Source organism: Lissotriton vulgaris, unplaced genomic scaffold, assembly GCF_964263255.1.
Source record: "Lissotriton vulgaris unplaced genomic scaffold, aLisVul1.2 SCAFFOLD_740, whole genome shotgun sequence".
In the NCBI taxonomy this organism is placed as follows: domain Eukaryota; kingdom Metazoa; phylum Chordata; class Amphibia; order Caudata; family Salamandridae; genus Lissotriton; species Lissotriton vulgaris.
Window position 1 is genome coordinate 677,572 of NW_028242705.1, and position 20,047 is coordinate 697,618.

The 20,047-nt window shown below is 42.9% G+C and overlaps 1 protein-coding gene across 1 annotated transcript in view; it reads right to left on the minus strand.

The window, feature by feature from the left end:
- ULK2 (unc-51 like autophagy activating kinase 2) overlaps window positions 1-20,047 on the minus strand; it is a 480,539-nt gene that overhangs the window by 338,930 nt on the left and 121,562 nt on the right. Inside the window, exons 4-5 of the mRNA XM_086948387.1 lie at window positions 2,940-3,013; window positions 1,045-1,146 (exon numbers count right to left, since the gene is read on the minus strand). Of these exons, the coding sequence (XP_086804513.1) occupies window positions 1,045-1,146; window positions 2,940-3,013 (176 nt within the window). The remainder of the gene's footprint in view (window positions 1-1,044; window positions 1,147-2,939; window positions 3,014-20,047) is intronic.

A 20,047-nucleotide genomic window follows, 5' to 3' on the forward strand; every position in this document is an offset into this window, starting at 1 on the left:
CAGTGAAGCAAGACATTCCCTCTCTGACGGCAATCGAAAACTATGGTCAAAACAGGTGGTAAGATCCCAGTGACATGATTTGTGAGTGATTATCATCATCAATATTTTCACTGATGAGGTCATGAATAACGCAGCTCTTGATGTCGGTGATGAATGGTTACTGTGATAAGTGTTAGAGCTGGAGGGAGAAGATTAAGTCCTAAGTAAACCACAATTATGTTACTTGATTATATTTGAAGTTTTAATTGACGATCCACAAAATTAATTCACTAAGTTATCAACTATCCTTTCAGGTGTGTGGGCGCTTTCACACAAGCTTATACGAATATATTTTGAGACGATTATTTCTATTTCTTAACTTGCAAAACACTTGCCTAAACAAGATCTCAACGGTATGTAAGCTCCTTCTAAATCACAATATTCAAACATCTTTCCATTTGTGCCTCACCAATGACTACTACTGTAACTTTCTCTAAATATCTGAGAGTTTTGTCCTTCGCAGCACAGACACGGAGTGTGGCCACCCGCCCGACAGCCTTTCAGGATTTCACACATGCACTGTCACAATCATGCAACAGCTGCAAACCTTACAAAAGTCAACGTGGACAAATCACATTAGGTTCTCTTATGAAAAACACTGCAGTCGGGGGGTCTTTTTATGTCTATATATCACTCTGCACACTGTTCACTGTAATATCCTGTTTTTGTTTATACTGTCCCTATGTACCTGGTTCTTTTCTGCTCAACCAGCATGGAATGTTGGTGTGATGGACATGTTTGGAATGCTTGGGTGCCTGGTGTGAGTGTTGACAGTTGAAGATGGGCTGAGCAGCAGGGCCTGCTCCTGGTGGGGCTGTTCTTCAGAACCTTCACAACTTGTAACTACAACTTAATAAATCTATATGAAACTACATTCTGGCCACGGACTTTATCACTACACTGACTTTCTTGACCAAATTGAAACAAAAGCCAGAAGGAAACTTTCCTGAGAGTCAGGGAAGGGTGTACAAGGAAGCATTCCCATGCACAGTAAACTAGAGGCACCTGGAATGGTGGTTTTCCCACAAGACACTGATAGATGACAGTTCCAATACTCCAGAGGTCCGCCTTGGCGTCATAGTGCTGCGACATGATAACTTCAGGAGCCTAAAGAAAAAGAAATAAATGCAAACAGCATTAACTAAAAAATGCCCAAAACAGCTGAGTTTCAGAAAAATTTCAAGACATACTTTACCACTCTACAGACTCTTAAGAAGCCTTGGTGTGCTCAGCCTCGCTATTCTGAGAGACAAGTGCTAAAAGGGTGTACTTAGTATTCAGTTTGGATAAAATAATACAGAGGCACCTGGACACCAGAAGCAAACAAGTCTGAGCCATGTCTCACATTTAGTGATTATACTTGCCCCCGAAGAATGGCCTTGGTGGCAATGTCTGTATTTCTAGAGGAGATGTCAGTGACCAGACCTCCACCTGAAAAAGGATTCCGGAACCATATCGTCTTTAATGACCATCAGTGCCTTAAGGGCCCCACTACTTCAGCTGTCTTTTGCGGCTTTCGAAGCCACTGTGGCTAAGCCTGCAGTATTGAATAGGCAAGTATTTGAAACCAAAATATCCAGCCTACAAAAAGGTCTCTGAGAACATACCTGCACCCAAAGAAGGCTGCAGTGACCACATGCATTCTTCTGGAAAATACTTTATGACCATACCTCTTTGGGAGAGTCCTTAGTAACCTTACCTCCCAGCTGGGAAAGCCTACAAGACCATACCTCCATATTGGGCAGGCCTACGAGACAACCCCTCCATGTTGGGAAGGCCAACAAGATAACACCTTTGTGTTGGGAAGACCTACAAGACCATACCTCCATGCTAGGAAGGCCTACGACACAATACCTTCCTGTCAGAAGACTATTGGACCATACGACCCTGCTTAAAAAGGTTTAACTGGCCAAACCTGCCCCTGAAGAGGAACTCAGAGGAATATCCCCTGCTTTTATTTTTAACAAAAAAAACGAAATTTGCCTTTGAGGAAAGTCAGAGTTAGCATACCAGCCTCTCTGGAAAGGGGTTAAGGACTACAAGTACCAAGTCTTTTTGAGGTAGCAAACTGACCAATTACCAGAATCAGGTTTTTTGAAAAATGGAAAAAGGCATTTTCAAATGTACACAGTCCAAATTGCAATTTGGTAACAGGTTACCGATCGCAATTTAGGTTTGCGAATTGGTATTTGGAAGGGGCGTGTTTAGGGCGTCCCCTCCAAATTCCAATTATATTGGTATGTACAAATGTTTTGCAACCATTCGCAAATGGGAAGGGGTTCTGAAGGAACCCCTTCCCCTTTGAGAATGGCTGAAATTTTTTTTTAAGGACGCAGTGGTCCAAGGAACCACTGCTTATGCTTTATCTTAAAAAAGGAAACAAACGTTTCAACTTTTTTCCTTTTTTTACAATGTATCCCATTTTCCTTTAAGGAAAAAGGGCTGCCTTAAATTTAAAAAAAAAAGATTGCTTTATTTAAACGGAACTACAGAAATGGTGGTCTGCGGACCCCAGTAGGGCCCTATCCATTTGATGGCAGCGAATCGTTGTGGGTCACAAATTGCAACCTACTTCATTATTATCCATGAGGTAAGTCTATTTGCAACCCGATACGAATCACTATCTAAGGAATATGGGCTAAATAACCCCTCTATACATTAGTAATAGCGATTCCGTAATAGCGATTCGTAAAAAATCACTATTTGGTAATCACTATTACTATTGTTCGTACATCTAGCCCATAGTCACCACACCTACTCATTGATAACAAGTAATGTTCTTTAGGCCGGGGTGATAATAGCGGCTTCTGTACAGTTCTCCCATTAGAAAGATAAAGAGGCACTGCATGGCATCTGATATGTGTGAATGATTAAAAAAGAAACGTAACCAAATTACTCACCATGTACATGGGGGATCCACACAGTGTGGCAGCCATCATGTTACTGTGCAGATATCGTGCAAAGCCAAAGTCAGCTACAAAACAAATAAAAACAAGCAACAAATGAGACACCAGAGAGAAAAACGTGGCTTTTAACACAATTTAGTTATTCATTCATTTCCGGCTCTCTGCTCCCTACTACACAAGGGTACAGGGTGGCTCGGGTCATCTCTGATGGGCTTTCTAACGAGGTCTGTATTTACAGCTTATTAGACAGACAAAAACAGACATTACCAAGTGTTCAGTACCCATTAAAGAATGCGAGCCAATCCTGGTGATTGAGAAATGATTTATAACATGAATTGTTTTCAATAAAGAGTTAGAGACCTTAGGCTGTGCACCAGGCGAGAATACGGAACTCCTACCCACTCAAAGAATTTGCAGACCACAGCAATATTTCTTGAAAACATTTACGTCATATTTATTACACATCAAACAGTAATAAAGCTGTAAATAAGGATGGTACTATTGACAGCTGAATTTATGAACAGAAATCCAGCAATCATTAGTTATGAATGAAACACTGGTAACTCAAACACTGAGAAATACGAGGCAGTGGTAGTGTCCCTGCCTGCAATTTCTCCTCCTCTTTCCATGCCTGCATATGTCAGCCCATCAATAAAGCTGGCACTCACATTGCTAGAGTGCTGCATATGAGAAATGATTGCGTCGCAAGTTGTCATTCTGCAGTAAATGTACCATCACCGAGAACGGCTGGAGAAAAGACCTTTTGGCAGGATGGCTCCCCACATTTAACATTTGCCACTGACAAAATGCGTTGTCCCGGTAAGCCAGACTCCGTCCTCCATCTTTTCCAGCTCAGTAAATTGAGAACCAAAAACTAGTTAATATTACCACTTAAAAAAGCAGCAAAGTGCGGTATGAAGCGATGTATAAAAATATGTTTTCACTATCTACATAATACGATCCAGGGGGAAGCCTATTAGACAGAAAAGGGCAGTCCTGGCAGAGCCATAAGCACGCCATGAGAGAAGCCTATCATAGACATACAACCTCAGGTGGCTTCTCAAGGGTTTGGGCTGAGTTCCATCATGGACAGAACAAGAGCTCATTGGGGGATTGCCCACTGTGGGGGGACTTAAGCTGTCCCCTAAAAAAGCAAACAATTAATGTGGACACACATCATTGAAAGACACAAAAGGACTCCTAACGGGAAGCCCAACAAGGACATCACAAGATTGCTGCTTGGATGATGCAATAGCATCAGGAATTAAATCAAAATAGACTGCTACAGAGAGTAAAAATGACCCATATGAGGAGTGGCTACCACGAGCAGATATAGAAGGATTCAAGAGGGAAGCCCATCAAGGATGGTCACTAGATGCCACCAGACAAAAGATCATCTTGAATGAATGAGCACAAGAGGACTTCAAGTAGAGATCGATATGAGAGAACTCTAAATGAAAGCCCATCATGGACAGACCTAAGAGGAGGTTCTAATGGACCAACACAACAGAACTCCCAGACAGAAGCACACCAAGAAAATCACAAACCTTCTGTGAAAGGCTAACACAAGCGAAAAAAGCACATTCACTTAGGTGGGAAAGACTCTAGAGGTGAGCGCAAGATGATTCCTGGGAGAACTCTAACATGGCTGAATACAAGGTCACTGCTGGCAGAGTGTTGGCCATTACAAGAGTACTCCAGGTGGAAGCCCCCTACACCAGCAAACAACTGGTAAGAAGCACATCTTAGATTGCAATGCAGACTCCTGGTACAAGAGCAGAATAGTCAAAAGCAGAATTCAGAAAAAATAAATCACTGAAGGTCACCAAAGGGCAGCTGAAGAGAGGCTCATCACAGACAAAGAGAAGACGATCACTTGATTGACACCTATTAAGAATACCACAATAAGACTCTTGAAGTCCATCATGGACGGACTCAAGAGGGAACTAGAAAGCTATCATGACTAAAAACAAAAGGTCACTTGTGTTGGTGGAAGACATTCATAAACGGACAAAGACAGACATCTGGGGGAGGATGGCGGTCGATAGGCCACTAAAATGTATAATAAAATCAGTACTTTGAGGGTATGTGTACAAGACAAGGTACGTCACAGACTGGATACCCAGCAGGCTAAGTATACCTCAAATCATTCATTACCAAGTCAGGTACCTTCCAGGTAATCCATCTCCAAGTCATTTATCTCGCACGTCTGAAATCTTCTTTTGACACTACCAATTCAGCAGCCCAGTAAGTCAACCACCTGCCAAGCAAACCATTCTCCCAAGACTGAATACCCTGCAGACTAAGTATACCTCAAATCATTCATCACCAAGTCAGGTACCTTCCAGGTAATCCATCTACAAGTCATTCATCTCGCACCTCTGAAATCTTCTTTTGACACTACCAATTCAGCAGCCCAGTAAGTCAACCACCTGCCAAGCAAACCATTCTCCCAAGATACGCCACCATTCAGGAAAAGGCCCCATCGTCACAGACCTTTGGATCTTATTTTCATGGATCTTGTACCCTTGATATTACCGATTTCCAGACAACAAAGAAAACAGATGAACCTTAGTGCCATTACATCCAAGTAATAAACATAACGTAGATGTAATAAAAAGCTATGCACCACAAATGTGACTGCTTAATAATATATTTATAGTGAGCTCTTGTATATTATCATATATATATATATATGAGTGGTGCCACCGAGGACTGGACCTCGGCATTGGTCCTAAGTCAGTCTCAAAAGCAGGCTGACATGGGGATACTTTGTCATGTGCTTATCTAGGTTCCTGGTCGATACTGTGACCTTATGCCCCTATTCGGCTATAAATCCATTTATTCCCTATATTGGCATAACCGTTCAAGTACGATTTTCTGTAAAGTCATCTCTGGCCTCACACGAGCAGAGCCACAGAGCCACATTCCAGCATGACTCTCTGCTACTTCCTTTGCGACCAATTAGTGCAATGACAGAGCAGCAGTCACTATCTGATATTCCTAGATAACACTCCGAGTTCTTCAACAAGATAAAAACTTAGCAAACCTGGAAATCCCCGCTTGCTATGTTTTGATTAGTAATGGAACTCTAATGAGCAACTGATAGCTGCCACTTCCTAGTGACATCTTTAATTGACGTCTTATGTCCAGCAAACTTGCGTCAAACCCGGCACCTGTCAGGTATAAATATTACCAACGTTGCCTTAAGCAATGCGAAGCTGTGAGCTGTGAGAGCGAAGCAAACTGCTGTTGAGCGTTGCCTGTCGCTGCAGCCTGCTATCCTGTGGTGGTGAAGCTACTGATTACCATTATCGCCGCTACAGCGCGACCTATGGTGCAGTACGCTTGAGGAGCCGTGCAGCCGTCCTCTGCGAAGACATCCAGCCCAGCTGCCCGCGGACGCTGTCACCCCTCCTTCCTCCAGACGCGCTGAGAGAAGCCGCTGCCTTTCTCGTGCAGAGAAATCCAGTCCCGGCGCTTCCGGTTTACCCTCGCGGGTGACTGGGATATCGAGAGAGACCCCTGAAGGAGATACCAATCCTCCATCATTCTATTCAGAGGTATGGTGTTGACTAAACCCTTAGAAGAGAATTCTTGAAACAAACCTTGGCAAAACCAACTTAACTTAAGCTACTTACTTACTCCCCCTTCTCACGTGTTAGGCCTAGGTCAGGCACACTGGGGTAGGCTTAGTTAGAAGCACCAGTTGAGTATGTTAGCCTAATGTATATATGACTGTATAAATGTTTTATTACTTTTAAACCATTGTATGGCTAAGAAACCATATCAATGCTTTTACAGTTCTATTTTGCTATTCTTATCTTACTGTACGTACTTTTTATAATAACAGTTATTGCAATTGTGGCAATACATTTCTCTTGTACGAGAAGAAAGACTGTTCAATAAATGTTAACCCTTTATTGATACACGCCCGTCTCTCTATTCTCTACATACTGTGAAAGTAAACTGCACTAGACTGACTGAGTGAAATCTATGTCTATTGTTTCACACGACCCTAGAGATCGACTCTTGATCTGAGGAGCAAAGTTGTCATGTTGCACGGTTGTTGGAAAGCTGAATCCCTTCTTGTCTGTGCCAAGGAAGCTGATCACTTCCTATGCAGAGAAGAAAGTTTCCAGTGACCTCTGAGCTAGTTGGTAACACAACCCAATTAAGTTTAGCATAGTCAGTGGAGGCCTGGAATATAGCCAGTTCCACGTCGATACTACTGTTTATGTTATTCCAATGCGCAGGGCCTAGTGGGAAACTAGGAACTACACTACATGGCGCCCAAACGTTTGGTAAGGCGATAAACTAACGCAAGACTTGTAGAGTAACTCAGTCGTGCATATTTCACACCCCTTTCTCCCTTAAATACTCCAATAGACGTCTGGAGTGGGTGAAAGGTTAAAATCCGCCCGACCTTAGTAGGAAGAGATTCCTATGTAAAGCTCTGGTTTATTCAACGTTGAAGGATACAGTGTTCCAAAATATTGTGCATCTAATCTTTGTCTCCTTGGAGACCTACTCTGCAAACCTGCATTTTTTGAAATGTCAGTAGAAAACAACGGAACCTCTGGGGCCGCAGTAGATGCGACTCAGCAAGGTCCCGAATACACAGACCCGGATGCTATTATCATCCCGGTCCAGTTAAGAAGATCTATAACTTTAAAACTTATAGAAAACGGACTGCCACCTCAAGGTGGTACAGTAATTTTCGTGATAGAGGCTCACGAGTATCGGCAGACAGAGGTATTCTATTCATGGATAAACTTTCCAGCGGTAAACGCTATAACACAAGAGTTTCACTATTACAAAATAGAGGAACCTCCGGATGAGTACGCCCCTTTCGAGGAGGTTGAAATTCCACTTAAATTTCAAGAGCACCTGCTCTGGTTTAATGGCGCCCTAAAACACAATGATCACATAACCAGGCTCGGTCCACTAGGTAGACCAGGAGCCACGTGGCCGGTTCTAGCCAGCTACACACCACATCCTGACATTATAAAAATGTCTAGAGAAGAGCTGTTAGTACAGCTAAACACATTAATAAAAATACATAGGCAATTAGTCCAATATGTACTGCGGACTGCAACAGTCCAGCCAGCTGTTAATTCACACCAGCTGACCCCTCATCAGGGGAACACAAATAAAATTACACCACAGAACATACAGTCATGTCTTGGTAAAACACCCGTAAAACGGGAACAAATTCCTTTCTGGTTAGCCCAGAAAATCACTCAAATAGAGGCAGTATTTCCTGATACTACCCCTATTGAGAAACACAGAATCTTGACCATCTGCCTTCCTATGGGAATCGCACCACACGTGGAGGACTGTGACACTTGGGGTACAGTCTTTGCTTCCATTTACACAAAAACACACGGTGTTCCGTCTATGGCGGTAATACCAGACGTGCTAAAACAGATTCAAAATGAATTCGGTCCAGAACCCGCTTTAAATCTAGGTATGAAATTACTGAAAGATTTCAAGCAGGTCACGGCTATATTATTAGCCAATGTAAAGGGAGAAGCAGCATCTGTGGCGATTCGTCAGAAGTTGAGGGAAACAGATATAAAAGATCCTGTTGAGCTAGCAAAAATCATAGAAAAATGCTATGAAGAATTAGGTAGAGACAGCTTGGGTGGAAAACCAGTTAAGCCCCAACTGCTCGAAAATCCTGAAAAATTATTTATTAAAAATAATTTAAACACTCCTAAAAAGAGCTGGGATGGAAATAAACAATCCACTCCCAAGGAAAAAGTTTTCCAGTCCAGAGGAAGGTCTCCTCGACGGAGGGAAAGAACTCCGACTCGAGAACGCCAGTCTCCCCAACGGGAGCCCTCTGAGAAAAGATATAACCTTAGAAATAGGGATAATATAAAAAGACCTGATAGATATCAAAGTATTGATACACGTCCCTCTCGATCTTTTCCACAGAATTCGGAAAGAAGAGGACGGTCAGACCCAGGAGAGCACACCAAGTCCAAAGACAAGGAACCTGCTCAAAATAAGAAATCTCAATTTCCTAAAAAGAAGGTAGCCAGTATTAGAGTAATCAACCATGCCGAGAATACTGAGGACACAGTTGAAAAACGGGGAGTGGGCATTGACAATGTTGGACAGTGCAGCAGAAATCAGTATAGCGCGCAAGAACTTGATGAGTCATCTGGAGACAGTGGACACGAATGAATACATTCAGGTTGAAACTGCCGATGCCAGGCTTAGCGAGCCCCATAAAATATACGAAATAACATTGCGTATGGAGGGTGATAAGACTAGGAAAATTAAGAGTCTATTTTGGGATAAGCTCTCAAAAGGCTATGATATTCTGTTAGCTGAAAAAGATTGGCCCCCGGAGTTTGTCAGGGAGTGCCCTCGTGGCGAAGAGGTAATTATGCCTGCCTTCTCGAATCACATACCGATTCACAAAAAATACACATATGCAAGGAAATGGGCAGTAGCCCAGGCACCTGCATTGTATAAAAATCATGTAGGATGGGATGAGGATTCTCCGCCTCACAAAATCCAACTAAAAAGTGAACCAACTGCCCAACGGCAGTATCCCATAAAGCAAGAAGCTAAAAAACAGGTCAGGGAGATCTTAGATCAACTTGAGTACCAGGGGGTGATTGAAAGATGCACCTCTCAAATGAACAATCATTTGTTTCCTGTCTCCAAGCCAGACAATTCATATCGTCTAGTTTTGGACTACAGACATCTTAATACATGTTGCAAAACTTTTGCAGTACAAAACTCGCATAGTGCAGCCCTAATGAATAACATAGTTAGGAAAAAATACAAAACGACATTAGACATTTCTAATGGTTTCTTTTGTCAAAACATTGCACCAGAAAGCAGATGTTTGACCGCTTTCTCTGCATTTGGGTCACAGAAAAAATTCTGTCGACTCCCACAGGGGTTCAAGAACAGCCCAGGACTATTCTCAGCTAGGGTAACAGAGTTACTACAAATCTATGATGATGAAGCATTATCTTACGTAGATGATATTTATCTCACAGACGACGACTTGGATACTCACTTGAAAAGAGTGAACACCATTATACTTGGGTTCGCAGCAGAGGGTTACAAATTCAACTTTAAAAAGTCTCGAATTGCCCATCTGACAGTACTGTTTTTAGGGTACGAATTATCAAGTGAAGGAAAAAGCCTAGCGGACAACTTCTTAGAGAAGTGCGCTGTACTCCAAGCTCCAAAAACGCTGAAGAATTTACAATCAATACTAGGTTTTCTGAATTTCGGAAGAACATACATACTAAATTACGCAGAGAGGGTTAAACCTCTCTACGAACTAATAAAACCTGATTTGAAACAAATCGATTGGACTCAAAAACACACAGAAATTTTGAGATCACTGCAAACAGACATGTTAGCAAAAACAAAATTAGATACACGTGACAACACACGTGATCTTGTAATCCGAGTCATCCCAGGAAGATGCGGATTCACGTACCTAACCTCTAATGAGGGAGAAAAGGTACCAATAGCTTACAAATCACATTTGTACACAAAGGCTGAAATAAAATTCAGTTCAACGGAGAAAATTCTAACTGCGGTTCAGACTGCTGTAGCGAAAGAAAGGCCCCTAGCACAAGGTAAACGAATAATAATCGTAACACCAATTCCGGCTTTAGAAGCGGTAACTAAAGCAAGCATTCCTAATGCTAAAGCTTTGCATCCGAGATGGATTCAGTGGGTTAATTCTCTTGCTGCAACAGACGTAGTTTACGAATTTGATCCTAACTTAAAAACACAGGAATTTTTACAATATGAATACGAATGTCCTCTGCCAATTGAAATCCTGCCTCTCGAAGAATACGGAAGTATTATATATACTGACGGATCAGCACAACCCGCAGTTGGGGGTAAGCAAGCTTACAGTGCTGCGTGCGCGATTGTTAAAGGTCGCTGGCACAAAGGAAAATTTAGACCATTGGTCACTAAAACACAATCTCTAGGAGATTGCTCGGCTCAACGAGCTGAATTAGTAGCATTTAAGATGGCGCTAGAAAATACTGATCGCGAATTCCCCCCACTAATAGTGTGCGATTCTTTTTATTGCGTACAATCTTATAATGAATACTTGCAGAATTGGGTGGAAAATGGTTTCAAAGATGCAAAAGGTGGCACAATAAAGCATAAAATGCTTTGGGAACAGGTAGTTCTTTTACAAAAAGAACTACAAAAGACTCACGTGATACATACACTGAGTCATCAACGTGATGGCGTTCACGTTGCAGGGAATTCATTGGCTGATGAAGCCGCGAAGGCAGCTGTGCAAACGGCTTCCGTAGCCGCGATAACTCGGTCACAAACAAAAATAGACAGCGATATTCTACAGGCTGTCAGTACGTCAGTAAAAAATTATAAGAAAACACTCCCAAAAGGCTTTCCTGAAAAGTACTTGTACTTAACGGATACAAATAATGTTCCTTTTGCTCGAATCCCTGGAGTGGGGGATAGAGTAATTCCAAACAAGGAACACAGACTAGGACTAATAAAAGCGGCACACGAAGGGCTTGCTTCTGCACACGCTGGCATTTCCGCAACAGTATCACTATTGAAACAGAGATATTGGTGGCCTCGCTTGAGAATACAAACTAAAAAGTATGTATTGGAATGCGACATATGCCAAAGGATAAAAGTTTCAACAGTGAAACGACCAGCGCAGACACCCCTTCTCATCTCGGATAAACCATTTGCATGCGTTTACCTGGACCACTGTGGTCCCCTACAAAGGGACGGTAACTATAGATATATCATGGTAGCAGTGGATTCCTGTACGAGGTTCATATGGATGTGGCCCCAGCGCTCGGCTGACGCTAGAACGGTTATAAAAGATTTGCGAGTCTTTATCGGCACATACGCAATTACCACGTTCCATTCTGACCAGGGTCCTGCTTTCAGCTCTCGAGCCTATAAGGAGGCCATGGCCAGCATGGGAATTGGGTTGCGGTATTCTTGTCCGTCGCATCCCGAAGGGAATAGTGTGGTAGAAAGAAAAAACCGGGACATAAAGCAATCTATAACAGCGAAGGTATTAGGTTCAGGCGCTGGGTGGGTCAAACATTTAATAAGTGTCCAGACTAGTCTTAACAACATGCCAAGAAATTCTCTAAAAGGTTTCAGCCCATACGAACTATTGTTCGGAATAAGAATGAACGTTCAGGACCTCGATAGTCAGATGTCAGTGGTACAAGAAAAAACGCAGTTTGATGTAAAAGACCGTTTGGCTGTTTTACAGGAACTGAATGAAACAAGAAAATCATTAAGCAACATAAAGTTAAAGCAACAGCCAAGTACCACTGACGAGGCACCACCCGCAACAGCCCCAGCAAGGCCTGTCTGGATTCCAAAGATTGGGGATCTAGTCAGAGAAAAGATCGCGGTTAAGAAGGAATTTGGGCCTTCTTACAGAAAAGCAGTACCTGTCTTGGCAGTCACCGGAACAAGATCAGTTGTGCTACCGCCCCTTGCTGGTAAAAAGGAGAACAGAGTCGTGTCCATCGATCTGGTAAAACCACAAGCATGTGGCCTATAATCAACAGTAGGCCCAGTGGACTCCCAAGAAACAACAGAATACCCAAACTTGCAACAATCCAAGAGGTTCAAACTGAAAGACTAATCACATTCGATCAGCCTGCAGTGCACAATGAAGGACTATGCAATAATGCCATGGAACTCGTGCCTCTTGAAACACAGATTGAAACAGTTCGTCAAGAAACAACACCAGTCTACAATAATGTGGCATCAGAAAGTGCTACCGAGAGACAGATTGAAAGAACAATCCCATCAATTGACAGAACTGCCTCTGGTTATTTCATCAACTTCGACAACTTCTCTGAAGATTTAAATGACCCCGAAGTGATGCCAGAAACAAAAAAGTCTTTTAAAGAAAAAGCAACTGAACTCTTTCATCAACTGAAGGAAATCTACCTAATTTCCCCTTGGCTAGAGTTCTGGTTCGGTCTAGGTGTATTTTTCCTCCTGCTTTGGCTCATCATGGTACTGTGTTTGGGAAAATTCATTGAAGGAAAATATATTACAATGGACACAGCAAGTCAGAACATCAACCTAGTCCTGAAACCACACAGATCATCCCACGTGAAGAAAAGAGAACTGTCAACAGTAAATGTCACAGCAATTCCAATACCTGGTGGGGTAGTATGGGAGAAAACAGACTATGAGATCTATGGTCCGGTCGAAATCCTGAAGTATCCTCATCAACTAAAGGTTTCCTTAAGTGACTTTGTGACACCAAGTACATTCTCTGATGATTGGGACTTTAACAGTATTAATGACATGATGTCTGATTTAGTAATGTCAGCTAGATTCACAGATCATGATTATTTACAAGGTTCATCTAGTTATGAGCAGTTATTCTGTTATACCCACTATGGGGATCATTACTTGCATAAATCTGCACAGCCTAGAAATGTTTTTATGTATAATCAATGGGAACATTGTTCTACACCACCTAAAAGCAGTTCTAAAGCATTTTTTGAGAAATTCAAATATTTTTCAGGGTTTAACACCAGTGATGCAGAAACGTTTTATTATAAACTGTTAGATAAAACAGGAATGAAAACAATGCTGACAAATTCTAAATTGATATATTCAGAAGCATTTTATGACAAAATGATGACATTTGGTTTTGATTATTGGAAAACTAATATTGAAACGAAATCAATTTGGGGTACAAAAGATTGGCAGGTGCAAGGCATAGAAGCACTGTTTAGAACCTGCATGATACCAGAACAAATGTTATTTTTAAATGACACTGTACACCAAACATCTTGTCTTGGCCTAGCCAAGAACAAAGAAATGAAAACACCGTCTATACCAAAGCCAATAGCTGAGAATGCAACTGCAGATAATGAGTTAGACGTGTCACACATTTTACATTTCAACAGAACACATCCTGATTGGAAAAAATGGTTAATCTGGCCTACAGACACAAATAGCTGTCAAGATAGATTCCTGAATAAAACACAGGGTTTAAAAATGACCAGATTAGACTCAAGATATTCCCAGAGACAACATCCAGGAATTATAACCACATACAGTGTAGGCAAACTCTGCCTAGAATGGCTAACTACATCCACACTGGCTGAAATTAAGCAACACTTGTCTTTACTAAAAGATGGTGCTGATTTGCGCGATTTCATTCTTGGACCACGCAAACAGCGTCAAAAGCGTTTCATAGCGACCAGCATCTATGCAGCTTACAACGAGGCTTGGAAAGTAAAGCAAATTGAAACTGCTGAAAAGATACGAGAAATTGATCGTATTAATTTGGAAAAATCACTTTCTGTGGTAGACAATGGGTTAATGACTCTGTCTTCCAGAATATATTCTTTGGACAATATTGTATCCTCTGCCTTTGATGTGATAGACAGAGATTTGCTAATGTTACAACATGGCCAGTCTCAATTACGCTCTATTATAGAACTAGGCTGGACGCTGCAAAATCTTCGTTCAGGCTATGTGCCTTGGCGTCTGATAAACACAACGTCATTATTTTCCATTTTTAACCGTACTGATAAACAGATCAGTTTGGCACAGAAAGGAGCAGACTATACAATCTTGAGCATCGAGAAACTCGAGAGATTACCATTGACAATGTCAGAGAGCCCTGTCATTGAATGGATAATACACGGAATTATCACAATTCCGATAACAACTTTCCGATTTCATAAATGCCTTGAATACATACCTGCTGGCCAGTATGAACAATTGGGTAAGGGATATGTTAAATCCGAATGGAAATTACCATACACTCATTCTTGCTATAGTGACAGCGACAAAAATGTATTTCTTAGTGGTGACAACTGTAAACACTCACTAAGCGGTATACTTTTGTGTCAGGGTATTAATTTACACGGAGCATGTGATGGGAATTCAAACAACCTTTCATGCCACCAGCTAGTCACACCTGCAACTCAGATAGAGCCCTTCTTTATGCAACTCGCAAACGGGAGTTACATTCTAAGAACGGATCACAGGTGCTGTGGCCTCGCGCCCGGACTAAGTTATCTAGTAGAAGTAACGTCCATGGTCAAATGCTGTATGCAAGCATTGTTCCGGAGCGGGCCTCCAGACACAGTGACTCCCCTCTGGCCTCGTCTGAATCTCTATTCTATACGAATTGATACATTAAGCAAAATGAAATCTGTGCTTTTACAGACAACAGTGCCTATAACGTCATCTAAAGAGACGTATGATCTTCTAGTCGCAAGGACGGCTACTGAGGTCCATGACCTTTTATCAACAAATTGCCCCGTGCATTTCGTACAAATGCTTGAGCAACTCCTTAACATGTCTAGTGCTACGAGCATCCCAGGCATATTTAAGACAGTCTTTACGGGACTGCTAACACCCTTCCAGGCAATTTTGGGAATCTTTCCTAATTTTGTGCACTCCATCTTTGGTGGTATTCCACTATTTTTTGGGACTCATCGCAGGGATTCTATTTTTGACCATCCTGCTACGTTATGGCAAGCCTCGGCTCAGACATAGCTCCCATGGGAATGGAAGAAACAATCCTAGCAATGCGCTACAGGGACAGGATAACTAACGTCCTCGGATTGGCCAGGCTGAGAGATCTAAACATGACCTGGTTCCTTTCATTCAGACCAATATGGCAAAATTGCATTTTACCTGTGCTACGGTGTATGCTTTGCGGCGAGGAATGCGTGTTGGACATCTGTCTTTCACTTCCATCAGCAGTACCAATGGACGTCGATACTTTGCTAAGTCCAATAACGGCTCACGCATTGTGTTGTCCCCAGCGGCTACCAATCCTGATGACGGCATTCGTGGAGACTCCTGTACTACAGCCAAGTGGTAACAGTGGAGCGAGTGACAAAAGCAACATCATCCAGGTACAACGTTCTGTGAGCATTGCTGATCCTGCCTTCGATGACAGCAATCATTCTCACACCTGCCAAGTTACAGCGCTATCTAATTTGGTTGAACTATCACCTGATTTTGTAGACCAATTCTTTGCGAGCCTGTCTGATACGATGTTCTCACCCATAGAGAAACAATAACTTTTGAGAAGCTTTCCGACACACGGCGTTCCCATGAACTCTGAATTCGGCCTTCAGTTTTGATCAACATAAAACTGCCAGGAGCTTTGGTAAACTGATTTTTCTTTGAATTGGACAATTTTTTTAATATTGACCCTTTTCCTTTTTGGCACGTACAATTCTTTGCTTAACGTAAAAACTATTCTTAGAGAACAGAAGCTTCACACTTCTATTTCTAAACACATCTAGAGACATAACAACATAACACCAGCCTCTAGCACACATGTTATTACAATGCATTTTTATGTGATGATTTATCTCGCATTTCTTCTGTCAGAGATACTTCATGTGTAATTCTTTTTGCATAATCGTTCATTGATTTCATATGCAATAATTTTTTGAATGATTACTATGCTTTTAAAAAACGTACAGTACCTAAATTCCATGTATTACAAGTACGCCTATTTCGAATGCATTTATGTATTTTGGGGTGGGCTATGTTACACAATATTACACATACATCTAATTGCTTAGTTTTAGTAATTTTGATGGACATGAATTCGTGGAGTGGGTGTCATGTGCTTATCTAGGTTCCTGATCGATACTGTGACCTTATGCCCCTATTCGGCTATAAATCCATTTATTCCCTATATTGGCATAACCGTTCAAGTACGATTTTCTGTAAAGTCATCTCTGGCCTCACACGAGCAGAGCCACAGAGCCACATTCCAGCATGACTCTCTGCTACTTCCTTTGCGACCAATTAGTGCAATGACAGAGCAGCAGTCACTATCTGATATTCCTAGATAACACTCCGAGTTCTTCAACAAGATAAAAACTTAGCAAACCTGGAAATCCCCGCTTGCTATGTTTTGATTAGTAATGGAACTCTAATGAGCAACTGATAGCTGCCACTTCCTAGTGACATCTTTAATTGACGTCTTATGTCCAGCAAACTTGCGTCAAACCCGGCACCTGTCAGGTATAAATATTACCAACGTTGCCTTAAGCAATGCGAAGCTGTGAGCTGTGAGAGCGAAGCAAACTGCTGTTGAGCGTTGCCTGTCGCTGCAGCCTGCTATCCTGTGGTGGTGAAGCTACTGATTACCATTATCGCCGCTACAGCGCGACCTATGGTGCAGTACGCTTGAGGAGCCATGCAGCCGTCCTCTGCGAAGACATCCAGCCCAGCTGCCCGCGGACGCTGTCACCCCTCCTTCCTCCAGACGCGCTGAGAGAAGCCGCTGCCTTTCTCGTGCAGAGAAATCCAGTCCCGGCGCTTCCGGTTTACCCTCGCGGGTGACTGGGATATCGAGAGAGACCCCTGAAGGAGATACCAATCCTCCATCATTCTATTCAGAGGTATGGTGTTGACTAAACCCTTAGAAGAGAATTCTTGAAACAAACCTTGGCAAAACCAACTTAACTTAAGCTACTTACTTACTCCCCCTTCTCACGTGTTAGGCCTAGGTCAGGCACACTGGGGTAGGCTTAGTTAGAAGCACCAGTTGAGTATGTTAGCCTAATGTATATATGACTGTATAAATGTTTTATTACTTTTAAACCATTGTATGGCTAAGAAACCATATCAATGCTTTTACAGTTCTATTTTGCTATTCTTATCTTACTGTACGTACTTTTTATAATAACAGTTATTGCAATTGTGGCAATACATTTCTCTTGTACGAGAAGAAAGACTGTTCAATAAATGTTAACCCTTTATTGATACACGCCCGTCTCTCTATTCTCTACATACTGTGAAAGTAAACTGCACTAGACTGACTGAGTGAAATCTATGTCTATTGTTTCACACGACCCTAGAGATCGACTCTTGATCTGAGGAGCAAAGTTGTCATGTTGCACGGTTGTTGGAAAGCTGAATCCCTTCTTGTCTGTGCCAAGGAAGCTGATCACTTCCTATGCAGAGAAGAAAGTTTCCAGTGACCTCTGAGCTAGTTGGTAACACAACCCAATTAAGTTTAGCATAGTCAGTGGAGGCCTGGAATATAGCCAGTTCCACGTCGATACTACTGTTTATGTTATTCCAATGCGCAGGGCCTAGTGGGAAACTAGGAACTACACTACAACTTCTTGCCTGGAAGCGGGTGATTGTGCAACAGGATTCACTCACCACCCACTGGAGGGTTTGAAATATGAACAGCCGTTCGGACCGCAAGCCCCAGAATGCAGCAACAAAAAAGAAGTGATCTCACAGAGTTGTGCCATCGGAGGAAAGAAAAAAACAAGGTCAAAAACATCGGGCTGTGGAACTTATGGCATGTTCTATTGGTGAAGGACAACTCTTTGAAAAAGTTTCCACGGCGAAACGAAACGCGTCAGAACAGTCCCAATCCTGCTGTCCCCTTTAAATAAAATCGGCTTAAAAGTGAAGTAACGTGTGCGGCTCAATTTCTCTCCGCAGGGGGAGATGTTTTGAACATGAGTATCGGCGTGGTTCTGCCGAAGAGCAAACGCACCGCCACAAGAGCGCCGACGCTCTCCCAGCTTGAACCCAAGTGCAGACCCGACAAAACGGATCGGGAGAGTGGTGCCACCGAGGACTGGACCTCGGCATTGGTCCTAAGTCAGTCTCAAAAGCAGGCTGACATGGGGATACTTCTTGCCTGGAAGCGGGTGATTGTGCAACAGGATTCACTCACCACCCACTGGAGGGTTTGAAATATGAACAGCCGTTCGGACCGCAAGCCCCAGAATGCAGCAACAAAAAAGAAGTGATCTCACAGAGTTGTGCCATCGGAGGAAAGAAAAAAACAAGGTCAAAAACATCGGGCTGTGGAACTTATGGCATGTTCTATTGGTGAAGGACAACTCTTTGAAAAAGTTTCCACGGCGAAACGAAACGCGTCAGAACAGTCCCAATCCTGCTGTCCCCTTTAAATAAAATCGGCTTAAAAGTGAAGTAACGTGTGCGGCTCAATTTCTCTCCGCAGGGGGAGATGTTTTGAACATGAGTATCGGCGTGGTTCTGCCGAAGAGCAAACGCACCGCCACAAGAGCGCCGACGCTCTCCCAGCTTGAACCCAAGTGCAGACCCGACAAAACGGATCGGGAGAGTGGTGCCACCGAGGACTGGACCTCGGCATTGGTCCTAAGTCAGTCTCAAAAGCAGGCTGACATGGGGATACTTCTTGCCTGGAAGCGGGTGATTGTGCAACAGGATTCACTCACCACCCACTGGAGGGTTTGAAATATGAACAGCCGTTCGGACCGCAAGCCCCAGAATGCAGCAACAAAAAAGAAGTGATCTCACAGAGTTGTGCCATCGGAGGAAAGAAAAAAACAAGGTCAAAAACATCGGGCTGTGGAACTTATGGCATGTTCTATTGGTGAAGGACAACTCTTTGAAAAAGTTTCCACGGCGAAACGAAACGCGTCAGAACAGTCCCAATCCTGCTGTCCCCTTTAAATAAAATCGGCTTAAAAGTGAAGTAACGTGTGCGGCTCAATTTCTCTCCGCAGGGGGAGATGTTTTGAACATGAGTATCGGCGTGGTTCTGCCGAAGAGCAAACGCACCGCCACAAGAGCGCCGACGCTCTCCCAGCTTGAACCCAAGTGCAGACCCGACAAAACGGATCGGGAGAGTGGTGCCACCGAGGACTGGACCTCGGCATTGGTCCTAAGTCAGTCTCAAAAGCAGGCTGACATGGGGATACTTCTTGCCTGGAAGCGGGTGATTGTGCAACAGGATTCACTCACCACCCACTGGAGGGTTTGAAATATGAACAGCCGTTCGGACCGCAAGCCCCAGAATGCAGCAACAAAAAAGAAGTGATCTCACAGAGTTGTGCCATCGGAGGAAAGAAAAAAACAAGGTCAAAAACATCGGGCTGTGGAACTTATGGCATGTTCTATTGGTGAAGGACAACTCTTTGAAAAAGTTTCCACGGCGAAACGAAACGCGTCAGAACAGTCCCAATCCTGCTGTCCCCTTTAAATAAAATCGGCTTAAAAGTGAAGTAACGTGTGCGGCTCAATTTCTCTCCGCAGGGGGAGATGTTTTGAACATGAGTATCGGCGTGGTTCTG